General features: G+C 37.8%; 1 protein-coding gene across 1 annotated transcript; it reads left to right on the forward strand.

Moving 5' to 3' along the window:
* Positions 1-3,262: 3,262 nt before the first annotated feature.
* On the forward strand, positions 3,263-10,817 carry LOC111512233 (D-altritol 5-dehydrogenase). The gene is made up of 7 exons (XM_074169810.1): positions 3,263-3,433; positions 3,987-4,114; positions 4,169-4,335; positions 5,790-5,987; positions 9,931-10,117; positions 10,493-10,600; positions 10,657-10,817. Exons 1-7 carry the CDS (start codon positions 3,293-3,295, stop codon positions 10,766-10,768), a joined length of 1,041 nt encoding a protein of 346 aa, XP_074025911.1. The 5' UTR covers positions 3,263-3,292; the 3' UTR covers positions 10,769-10,817.
* The last annotated feature ends 1,549 nt before the right edge of the window (positions 10,818-12,366 follow it).

Consider the following 12,366-nt stretch of genomic DNA (forward strand, 5'->3'; position numbering starts at 1 on the left):
CAGAAATCTATGGTTATGGAACAGATCTGGAAATAGATCATTGAAAAGCATTAAACTCACTGGCAGCACAGCAAAACCTTTCTCAAGGAATTTTCTGAAGAAAGATCTGATGAATTGCTTCAACAAAGCTGGAATCTACTCGATAATTACAGGACTACTAATTGTACAGCTTGTTAAATCTAGAAAGCGACTTCAAAGTCTCGTCTTAGGACCTCCCTTAAGATGCGCGTTCGTTAGGAGACTGAGAGAGAGAGAGAGAGAGAGAGCTAGATAGAGATAGATAGAGAGGGAGGTAGAATTCTCAAGTCTCTGTACGTCCAAAGGGCACCTGAACAAAATAGACTGTTTGAAGGAGACCTCAACTTTAAGCAATGAAGACCATAATATGGCAAGCCAAAATTACAACAAACTATTCCAGGATTGTTTGGATGTTCCTATGTAAGATACTGTTCTTGAAGGTGATTTTCTGGAAGCATTCATAGTGATCCAGTTGCCAGCATTCTTTCCACTCTCCACTCTTTCTGGATCAGAGATCTGGAAATAGATCATTGAAAAGCATTAAACGTACTACCAGCACAGCAAAACTTTCATCAAGGAATTTTCTGGAGAAAGATCTGATGAAAGAACTGCTCCAACAGAGCAGGAACCTACTCGATAATTACAGGGCTACCAATCGTACAGCTTGTTAAATCTAGAAAGCGACTTCAATGTCTTGGCTTAGGACCTCCCCTATTACGCGCGTACATTAGGAGACTGACAGAGAAAGAGAGGTATAATTTTCAAGTATCATCCTAGTTTTGACAAGCTGTATGTTCAGATGACACCTGAACAAAATACTGTTTGAAGAAGATATCAACTTTAGGCAATGAAGCAATGAAGACCATAATATGGCAAGCCAAAATGACAACAAACTAACACAAGATTGTTGGGATGGGTATCATGGAAAGATGGAAAGCAAAATTCAATAAGCAATATTTTTTAGAAATTTCGAAGGAATCTACAATCTACACATCTACTTGTGCTTGCGGTAGTATAGTTGATGAGAAAGGTACACATGGTTTGAGTTGCAGAAGTGCAGGGCGTACATCTCGACATCACCAAGTGAACGACATATTGAAACGAGCTATGTTGTCATCGGATGTTCCTGCAATTTTGGAACCCTTAGGTACCAGTCGAGATGATGGTGAACGATCAGATGGTATGTCTCTCATACCATGGAAATACGGTAAACCTGTGGTATGGGACTTCACTTGCGTTGACACGGTCGCGGCTTCCCATCTAGCCGAAAGTTTCAAGTCTGCTGGAACTGCAGCATTGTCTGGCGAGAAATTGAAAAGAAAAAAATACCAAAATCTTGGTAACAAGTATCTGTTTCATCCAGCAGTGGTTGAAACTTTTGGTGATTATGGCCCGGAGTCTCTGTTATTCGTTCATGAACTTGGAAGGAGAATAGGCCAAGCAACGAAAGATCACCGTTCTACCTCTTTTTTGATAGAAAGAATTAGTATTGCTATTCAACGTAGCAATGCTGCTTCAGACTTAGAACTATTCTTCCTTCACAAGCCGAAACAAGCCGAGATATGTGGAAATTCATCAGTCTCCTATCAAGGTTAATTCACAAGTGATTAATCCACCTTCTTCTTTTTCAGTGCGGTCAGTGGACTCAGGTCATTCTTGCCCTCCAAATATGAGTTGTAGTCCTCGTAGTACTGGTTCACTTTCAGTGGAAGAGCTTCATAAAGCAAGAGCCGAATCGATCCCTCTACGAAACCCTTCTTCACTTGGAAGGATCGATCGCAGCTTGAGAAATGGTTCTTATGGAGATTCTGTGAAACATGTTCTTCCTTACGAATCAGTAGAGAGTTGTCCTGAAAATCTAGAGAAGAAAATTGGATTGGATAATTTAGGAAACACTTGCTACATGAATAGCATTTTACAAGTGTTGTTCATGACGAAGAATTTCAAGAACGAAGTTTTAATGATGAACGAGAACGGGAATGTTTTCTACTTATTCATCAAACTTAAACAACTGTTCATGCAGCTGCAGTTTCGTAAGAAGGTATCATCTTTCCCTCCAACCGATTTCCTGGAGTCTTTGAAGTCCACTAGATACTCGTTAGGACAACAAGAGTATTCTTGGAGTTCTTGTTGAATACTCTTCGTGAGCAAAACAATAGCAAAATCAATACTCTTGACCGCTCTGGACTGAACCATCTCGTCTTGTGTTTGTAAATCTTTTCCTGGAAAAATCCTCACTTGTTTACTTTGTGGTAAATGTTCAAGAAGTAGCGAAAGCTTATGTGAATTTCTGGAACTTCATCTAGCTTTTCCTAATATGACTAATAACCAGTCCGTACAAAGCTTATTGTTAAATCATCTGAAAATGGAATTTTTAACAGGTGATGATCGACTGTATTGCTAATCATGTGCCAAACTAACTGACTGTTATAAGGAAACAAGTATAGCTGAGGCACCAGTCAATCTAATAATAACACTGATGATCTTCAAACAAGACTCAACCTCTAACGGAAGCAAGAAACTCTTTGGAAGGTTCGACATAGATGAACATTTCAACCTAGCAGATCACTATTATAATATTCATGCAGTCATTGTTCACTGTGGTTCTGGCGTTGAATTTGGTCATTATTACGCCTTGGTCAAAGACGAAACGGAGTGGTTTAAGTTTGACGATAGTCGTGTCACGAAGTGTTTTAGCGATGTATTGAATTTATTGGAGCCTCTGGAGACACCCTACATTTTGTTTTATAAGAGAGAGGACATTGGCAGATCAAGATCTTCAGATGATGTGGTGCTGCGGATTTTCCGGGTTTTCCTGCAGCTGAAAAAGTAAATGCGCCACTGGAATCAATGAAGTCGCCCCGGAGCGCCAATAAATTTTTATTGTTGTTTTTATTTTATTTTTATCGTTGTTTTAAGTCCAAAGGATCCCAGGTACTCAGTCAGTAAAAAAAATATGTGAAAAGGTTATTTCTATGTAAGATGCTGTTCTTGAAGGTGATTTTCGGGAAGCATTCTTGCTGATCCAGTCGCCAGCATTCTTTTCACTCTCAAGTCGTGAAAGTTTATTTTACTTTCCAATCAGGAAGATGATCCATGATGGTATTGTTGGTGTTAAATATCGTCTATTTGAAAATCTATCCGTTCTCTTTTATTTATATGTAAAGTTATTCATTCACCTAATGTATTCTCCGCCACTGTTATTAACAATCTAACAATGATTCTTCGAAACGTATTATACAATATAACCTTCAAGCGTCATAGTAAAAGTAACATGCAAGCGATAAACTTCACCGCAAAAACAAAAAAATTGGAATTGGTACAGATTCCAATTCCCAAACTGTCGAATCCTAACCAAATTTTGATAAAAGTGGCATATTCTGGAATTTGTGGAACTGATCTTCACATACTGCAGGTAGTTGCTTTCTTATTGATATATTTATACATATTGAGAAAGAAAGGTTTTGAAATCTCTATATTTGTTCGATCGATGACCTATTTATTTTGTAGAAATTCATATTGAATCTATACTATCTATATCTATACTAATATTATGAATGAGAAAGTTTGTGAGGATGGATAAATGTATGTATTTATGTTTGTGGGTACCTATTGATTGACTGACATTTTTATATTACCGTACAGCCGAAACTACTGAACCTAGAATTTTGAAATATGCAGGTAGGTTCTTTGTATAGCATAAATAAGCATCAAGAAAGGGAATCAGGAATATCCACCCCCAAGGGGGAAAAATATGGATTCAAAGATTGTATTGAAATTTGTTGGTTATCTTGCTGTGCTTATTTCTAAAATGTACCACAAGATGCGTCAAATTGGTACATGGTAAGCTACTGTAGTAAAGAAGGTGTTTCCATTAATAAAAAACCCAATTTTAACGAAAATAATATTAATTACCGTAATGAATCTAAAGTTCCTTTTGATATAACATTGTGTTTCATTGATTTAAGGGCGAATTCCCATGTAACTCAGATAGACCATTTACCTTGGGCCACGAGTTTTCTGGCACAGTTGTTGATGTTGGATCAGATGTCACCATTTTCAAAAAAGGCGACAAAGTTGCAGTAGATCCCAACGCGTGAGAAATGTCTCTTCTTCTACAAGAACATAGTCAAGATCCTTCATGTTTCAGTGGTTGCAGGTCTTGCCAGTTTTGTCACTCTGGACGGCCACATTTCTGCAGAGTTGGGGCAGTCAGGAACACAGTCGGAATATACCAAAATGGAGGCTGGGCAGAGTATGTTTTGGCACCGGTGAATCAAGTACATAAGTTAAGTGATGACATAACTCTGGAACAAGGTAATCTATAGGACATTTCAGAGAAAACTTGATCCCCTGTAACTCAGACTGGTATGGAACTCATATGCCCTCTTGTGAGCAGCAGCTCTACCTTATATTTGCTAGGATTGCTCATGAGGTTACCCTGAATATTACTTACTTACATTATTTTAACACCTCGACACATGTTTCGATCACCAAGTGATCATCTTCAAGATAAAGATCAAACCAGTTTGATCTTTAAAACGATGAGCAGTCACAGTCCGTCGCGTATTTCTGATATGTACCGCTCTTGGGGGAATCAAATATGCTAAGTCACTTGAACGCTTACCGTAAAAGTATCTATAGAAGAAAGACAAATCTGCAACCTTTCTTCGATGGTCTAGGCTATCAAGGTTGCACGTGATGTTTGCGTCTCCAATCAGGCGGATGGCTCTTTTCTGGGTGGAATCAGAGTATGTTTGGGGCCAGAGCTCCATACATGAGAACAATACTCCAAAAAAGGTCTGATCTGAGCTTTATGAAGCATCAAAAGCTGCTGAGGTGTGTAGTTTTTTGGTTCGGAACAGTGTTCCAAGTTTTTGAGAAGCAGCCTTTGCAATTCCAGCGACATGATTGTGCCAAGACATATTGGTGTCCATTTCAACACCGAACAAACTCATCGAAGCAGAAAGCGGAATTGTCTGACCTGACATTATTATATCCGGTTCGGAGACATTTATCTTCTTGGAGAAAACCGATGCCTGGGTTTTTGTGGCACCTCATTATGGGGTGTTACTTGCTGTTCTCAAGTTCCAGGTCTGACTTTCTTCCTAAAATTGGACTCCTCGAAAGAAAAATTATTGTGTTCTTTGATAGCACACACACCAGAACCATCACACTGTTCTTGACCTGTTACCATCATCAAGATTTGAACTGTAGAATGATGAACGCTACTTATCCAGAGGTAATGAAGGGAAGAAGGGTTACACTTATGTCACAAGATTCAGCACACAAAAGAGAATACTATTTTTCGTTTCATAACACTCATATCAGAAAAAAATTCTCAATGAAAGCACTTTGCCAAGATCCATTCATCAACTGTGACGTAAGGAATATTACTTGATAAGCAAATGTTCCAGATCTTGCAGTAGACGACGTTAGTGACAGTGCCAATATCACTGATGAAGCAACGTTTAGAATGACAGTTGGCTGTCAAGAAACTTTGTACTGAGGCAATTCAATAAAATTAAATCGAAGAAAAACTTTCAAATGAACTGTTCGAATACTTAGGTAGATCCCAAGTATTATTATAATTCCAATAACTTGAAGGCTCAGAATATCTGACTTTTCTTGGGTTTGGATTAGACTTGATAAAGCTTGCTTTGAGTTTTCCAATTATTATTTTATTTATGTGAATACTTTCAAGCGGATTCTCTACCAATGCATGAGAATAAGATGTTAAAAGTATATTAACTATATAATTTCCCTTTCAGCTGCCTTAGCAGAACCAATTTCATGTTTGGCGCATGGATGGGATATAATTAGTCCCATTACAGTTGGAATGAGAATTCTTATCACAGGAGCAGGAATTATTGGAAGCCTGTGGATATGTACCCTTCATTTGCAGGGACACAGAAATGTAACAGTATCAGAACCAAATCTAGCCAGACTAGATAATCTGAAAAAACTTAGTAAGTATATAACTAGGTATTTGATTATTTCAAAAGTTTTGTCCGTTTTCATGAGTCTGGTTTTCATGAGTGTTAGGAATCACACGTTAAATGGTAAGACCTCGTTAGTCCTTAGATCGCACTAGTTTTGACTTTTGAAACTTGTCGTTCATAACAAACAAAACTTCCTCTTTCACTTCCAATAATGAATAATTCAAGTATAGTATTTCCAATACCAATTGAAACAGCACAGAGAAGGAATTCCCGCCTCGACATAGGCGTCGGCATATTATTTTTCAGTGGTAGTTTTTCAGTTACTTATTCTTACAATCATAGCAATTGATCACCCCATGAAAAAGTTATCTCAACTGAATTTTTCCACCATGGGTAATTATGAAAAACTTCGAAATTTAAGGTAGTTGATTTCCGAGTCGAAAACTCTAAAATACAATGAAAACACAAGCAATCACACCGAATCCTCGTCAAACATATATTTAGAAAATAATAGAGGCCAACAAAATTGCTAAAAAAATCAAAATTCTTCTTCGCTATATTCGGATGAGATGGATTCATCATCGGGTTGAATACCGATCGGATTTAAGGAACTTTGCACATAATATTTGTTCTCTTCTTTTATAACGTGGGCCACACAGTTCTTCCACACATCACTATTACCTACTTCATTCACCACTCGCCTTATATTGTCAAGCATTACAGCATTCAAAGTCGGTGACTGATTATATTTCCGCAAGCTTTCTTCCATTGTGGCCCAAACCATTTCAATTGGATTGAACACACAATAGTATGGAGGCAAACGTAAGAGAATATGACCACGTGTTTCAGACATCGAATCAATAATATACTATTTTTTGAAATTACATTGTTTCATGGTCGCCAGTAATACCTTTTTCGTTGGAGTCTTTTCGGGTATTTCCATGTCATGATTTCCCATGAAATCAACAATATCTGCTTTTTTGTGTTATTGTTTGGTACTATAGTCAATAACCGAGAATGATACGAAGCGTTATCCATAACTATAACCGAGTTTGGAGGAATATTTGGGAGAAGCTGTTCACTGAACCAGGTTTCGAATAAAGCCGCAGTCATATCTTCGTGGTAATCAGCAGACGAATCGTTTATATTTTTGGCCGACAGAAGCAAAGCGTTAGGTACGAAACCCCTTTCATTCTCGGCATGCAAAATTATAATACGTTTTCCCCTTGAAGAAGGTGTGTTCAAAGCACAACACTAGTGGAAACACTACCTGCAAATCAATTTGTCCGCTTTTTAATATATTGCTGACGAATTAATTTGCAGGTAGTGGTTCCGGTAGTTAATTACCGAAAAATCAATTAGGATAATCATCATTTAACAAACAAAGTCCACATCGGACCAAAAAACTTTAGGTATATAAACAGCTAACCCTTGTCTTTAGATTCAGTATCAATTTGCTTCTCCTGAAGATGCTAACCTTGTTAGCGAAACGCGCGTCGAGTGCAAAAATATCAGTTTGGTGTGATCTCTAGAAAAAGTTTTCAAAAATTGGTTTGCAAAATCACTCACTACCTCACCTAACCCCACAAACACACGGCACTGGCAAAGAAATATTGTGAAACGGACAAAAAATTAGTATTCAGCCAGTCCAGCTAGCCGAGCCTTTATTCCTCAACTACATGTGATAGCACGTTTACTAACTATCTGGGCGACTAGGAGCCACAGGCAAGAAATGTTTATGACTGTACTCTTATTTTTATTGCCGTTCCAATTGGGAATGGATAGACTATAACAGTTTATTATGAGATAGTGAACACATGTTTTGCTAAACAATAGCTTCCTCAAGAGTGTGTTTACTAATTCGAGGAAGCGAAACAAGTGCCGCAGTTTTGTGAACTGTGGGAAAGTTTTTTCAATAAATATTTTATCATAATGGGCATACCGTGAATATATTTTCGTCTAAGGTCAAAGCTATGAATGGTTGAAGCAGTTTTGGAGTGCTGGTGAAGCCTCTTTTTGGAAATTTCAGGAAATTTCAGGTCTAGTATGTTGAAAAGTTACACCACGTATTTACCATTTATATGATAAAACTGACCAAAATCTGATGAAAATCTATTATAACGTATTCAAAAAACACCCTTCAATGTGAAATTTCCACTTGAAAATTTACAAAACCGTGACACGTGTTTCGCTATACTATAGCATCTTCGGGCGTCACAATACTGTAGTAGGAGTATTATGCAGCATGCCCTGAATATTATAACAAAATGGACCGAAGAAAAGGGGCGTAACAAAAGCCCATTCAAATCGATCATAGTAGCATTCACCAAGAGGACTAAAACGGAGGATCTCGGACCTCTAAAACTTTGAGGTGAAGAAATACAAGTGTCGGAGGAGGTTAAATATCTGGGAGTAATCCTAGATTCCAAACTCACCTGGAACCAACAGTTGGACAGGATGAAGAGGAAAGCGGAGGTAGCGCTGCTGCTCGCCAGACGCACCTATGAGAAAACATGGGGGCTCAAACCAGACATGGTATATTGGCTATACATGATGGTGGTTAAACCCATGATAACATACGCATCTCTGGTCTGGTGGCCAAAGATGAAGCAGGCGACCGCCATCAACAAACTAGGCAAGATGTAAAGACTTGCATGTTTGGGAATGACGGGAGCAATGAGAACTACCCCAACAGCTGCATTGGAGACACTCCTGGATCTACCTCCTTTACACTTTGTGATAATGGGGGAGGCCAGGATGGGCCAAACAGACTGGAAAAACTCACCAAACTACGAAAGAACGGCCCGAACAGAAATTTCGGAACAAGTGGAGGAGCACATATTGAATATGTACACGGACCACATGACACCGAAGTACACCTTCAACACAAACTCCACGGCCAAAATCTAAGCCGTGAAGAGTGGAAGACCATTAGTCATCTCGACTGCAAGATAGCATACACTTCCGCCTTCCAGGCGGAAGTGTATGCTATCTTGCAGTGAGCAAGGCTTATTAAATTGAGACCTCAAAAAAATGAGCGGATCAATATTTTTACAGACAGCAAGAGCGCACTAGGGGATCCAAAGGTGACATCAAAACTGGTCTGGGAATGCCATGAAAAACTAAATGAACTTGCAAACAGGAACAAATTAACTGGGTGCCAGGGCATTTAAGAATCACAGGTAATGATAAAGCTGATGAATCCGCTAGACGCGGATCATCAACTTCATATATAGGTCCTGAACCAGCTCCGGGGGTACCAAAATCATTGGTACGAAACCAGATTAGGACAAGGACCAAGAAGAAGCACACAGAGTACTGGACAAAAGTACCTAGCAACAAACACAGTAGAACCATCATTAGTGAACCGTCCGAGAAAAAAACTGAAGAACTACTTCAACTACTACTACTTCAGTAGGGATCGGCTCAGTATAATTACAGGGTTACTACCCGGTCATTGTCCGCTTAGAGGACACCTGAATAAAATGGGGCTGTACAATGGAGACCTCAGCTGCAGATTATGCAACGAAGGGATAGAAACAGCTCTACACATCTTATGCGAATGTGAGGCACTAAATCACAGGAGGCAGACAATATATGGACGTACAAAATTACGTCCAGAAGAATATGACGAACATCCAACACGGAACCTGTACAAACTAGTACAGGGAACGAGACTGATGGAATGGGTGTCATGAGAAGATGGGAGAATAAACGCAATGAACCCAAGAGGCTGCAGTGTTTTCTGTTAGACTAAATGGACAAGTCAGACAGCTCCCAAGGGACCAAGGGAAAAAAATTCTGTCACCCGAAGATGCTTTCGTTTAGCGAAACACGTGTCGTGGTTTTGTAAACTCTCAAGTGGAATGCTATAGTACAATACTGTAGTAGAATACTGTAGTAGGAGTATTCTGACGGAAATCTCACATCAAATTGTATTTTTTGAATACGTTACCATTTATAATTTCAGACACTGGATATAAATTAATAACGCCTGAACAGCTGAAGAAAAATCAAGAAGCAGACCCTGATTATCTGTTCGACCTCATTATTGATTGCAGTGGATATGCTCCTGCGATAGAACACGCTATTAGTCTTTTAGAAAGAGGAGGAAAATTCTGCATTTTTGGCGTCTCGCCCCCACATTCTGTAATCAAGTGAGTTATTCTTACCTGCATCATAAAATTTTATAACTATATGAACCATGAAAATGGAAAGAGATTTCGGACCAAGTCAACTGTTTTAAATTTCTGTAATTCTAAACTACTTCCTGAAGTGATTCTACATTCCATACATTGTTCTAAAATAAAACGATTGTTTTTCGAAATATTTTCTATGGTTGAAAGTTTATGATACAGAAAAAATCCAATAACTGATTTCATCGACAAGTTTTTGCTTCATCATTTTTGAAACTATTCATTCATTTCGTCAAAAATGTGGCTGTAAGATACATTATTTGTTTATATGGTTCGAATTATATTTCTTGTGCGAGATATCAAGAAGAATATATGAATATCTATCATTAATTTCAGGGTGAAACCATTTGACATCTATTTCAAAGAAATAAAAATATTTGGAGTACTTGTAAATCCGTTCAGTTTTCCAAAATCACTGGGACTTTTGGAAGCTATGGGTGAGAGGTAATAGTTTTAAACTACTTCCTTTTATAGTCAGTAACCAAAACTTTTTTTTCTAGGTACTTAAATTACGAAAATTTGGGAGTCAAGACATTTTCCCTAATAGAATATGAGGAAGCAATAAATTCACTCAAGAAAGGAACGGTAGCAAAAGCAATTTTCAAGTTATGATTAAAAACTGTTTATTTTGATCCTAAATATACATTCTCAATTGATTGAATCTATCAAATTTCATTTGTCCAAGTGAATGACAATGATTGAAAAAAAACTTCATTTCTTACAATGATAAGAACCAGACCATTTCCGAAGACTAAATAATTTAAATTTGCATAGATGCTTCTACAAAAAATCACAGGTTTGATTTGATATCATGATTATGACAGTACTAAGACCCCAACCCTACTGAGACAGTTCCAACTGAACAAGTAAATTAAATAAAACTTGCCAATAGAATGGAAAAACACAAGAGACTGAAATGAATTGCCACACTTCACTAATTCACATAACCTCACGCAAAGGGAACAACTCTTCAATAACAACTTCTTGAACACCAACACTGGATATATAATATCCAGAAATGTCAAGATCATAATCGAAACTTCGTAAAATAAGACATTTTCAATTCGAATGAAAAAGTTATTCTGAGTTACAATATAATCTAAAAGAATACGCGACGTATTGTTGATATATCTAGCTAGCCGCATCGAGTAGGTCTGCTATTGTTTACAAATACGAGTTTAGTCATTTACGTACTATGTTCATATATTTGATTGCGCAAAAGTTGTGTGTTTTCCATGAATGTGTTAAAACAGTGAGGTTATGAAATACAAATATTTCAGAAACTGGATTTACTCTGCTGAAACTTGAAGAACTTGAATAGAAGCGCACCACTTTTTCAACGTTATCATAGACTAGTTGTTGACCGCGGCTTCGCCCGCATAGAATTATGGTTTGTCACATAAGTTTCGTGGCAGACCATTTCAAACAAATAGTTACAATATTTTTCATCGACCCAGAATTTCAGAACTGACGAAATTCAATACAATCTTTAAACCCCTATTTTCCCCCCTTGGTGGTGAAAATTCCTGATTCCCTTTATTGATGCACATTTACGCTATACAAACAACCTTCCTGTATATTTCAAGATTCTAGGTTCAGTAGCTTCGGCTGTACGTTAATATAAGAGCGGGCAACAGCTAGTAATTTATATTTTTACTTGAAAAATACAGTAATTGAAAAAATATGCCAACTGCACTAAGGAATGAATAGCTTTGAGAGTAGAATTACGTCACTTATAGAGACATTTCGCGAAAGTAACAAAAACATCAACGACGTTTGCCCTCACGCGTTCTCGGCGATGGCGCTTCATTGCTTAGAACGTTCCTCTAACCCCTGCGCATCGTTCCCCGTCGTCTTACAGTAAACGCGACGCAAATGGCGTTGCGACAAGTTAATCTTATCGTGATAACTTTTGAATGATTCTTCCAAATTACGTAGTGTAAAAGACAAAGTTTATTTAAGTATATTAAATACTTGAAACGACAATTGTATCAATTGTTATCAGACTGTGTGCATTGTAAAAAAGTATCCAATTCAATTGTATTTATGGCTCAGTATTTTGCATATAGTGGCTACCACATAAGAGACACATATATGTTATCGCGGAATTTCATTTAGAACTATTTAAGATAAACAATCTTACGGTACATTATCTACATGGTACTCCAACGGTATAAGCAACACACACCAAGATAGCTTTCAGGGAGCAA

The sequence above is a fragment of the Leptinotarsa decemlineata genome, unplaced genomic scaffold (genome assembly GCF_025532065.1).
Source record: "Leptinotarsa decemlineata unplaced genomic scaffold, Ldec_3_MD MMD2_P_RNA_scaffold_1, whole genome shotgun sequence".
Lineage (NCBI taxonomy): Eukaryota > Metazoa > Arthropoda > Insecta > Coleoptera > Chrysomelidae > Leptinotarsa > Leptinotarsa decemlineata.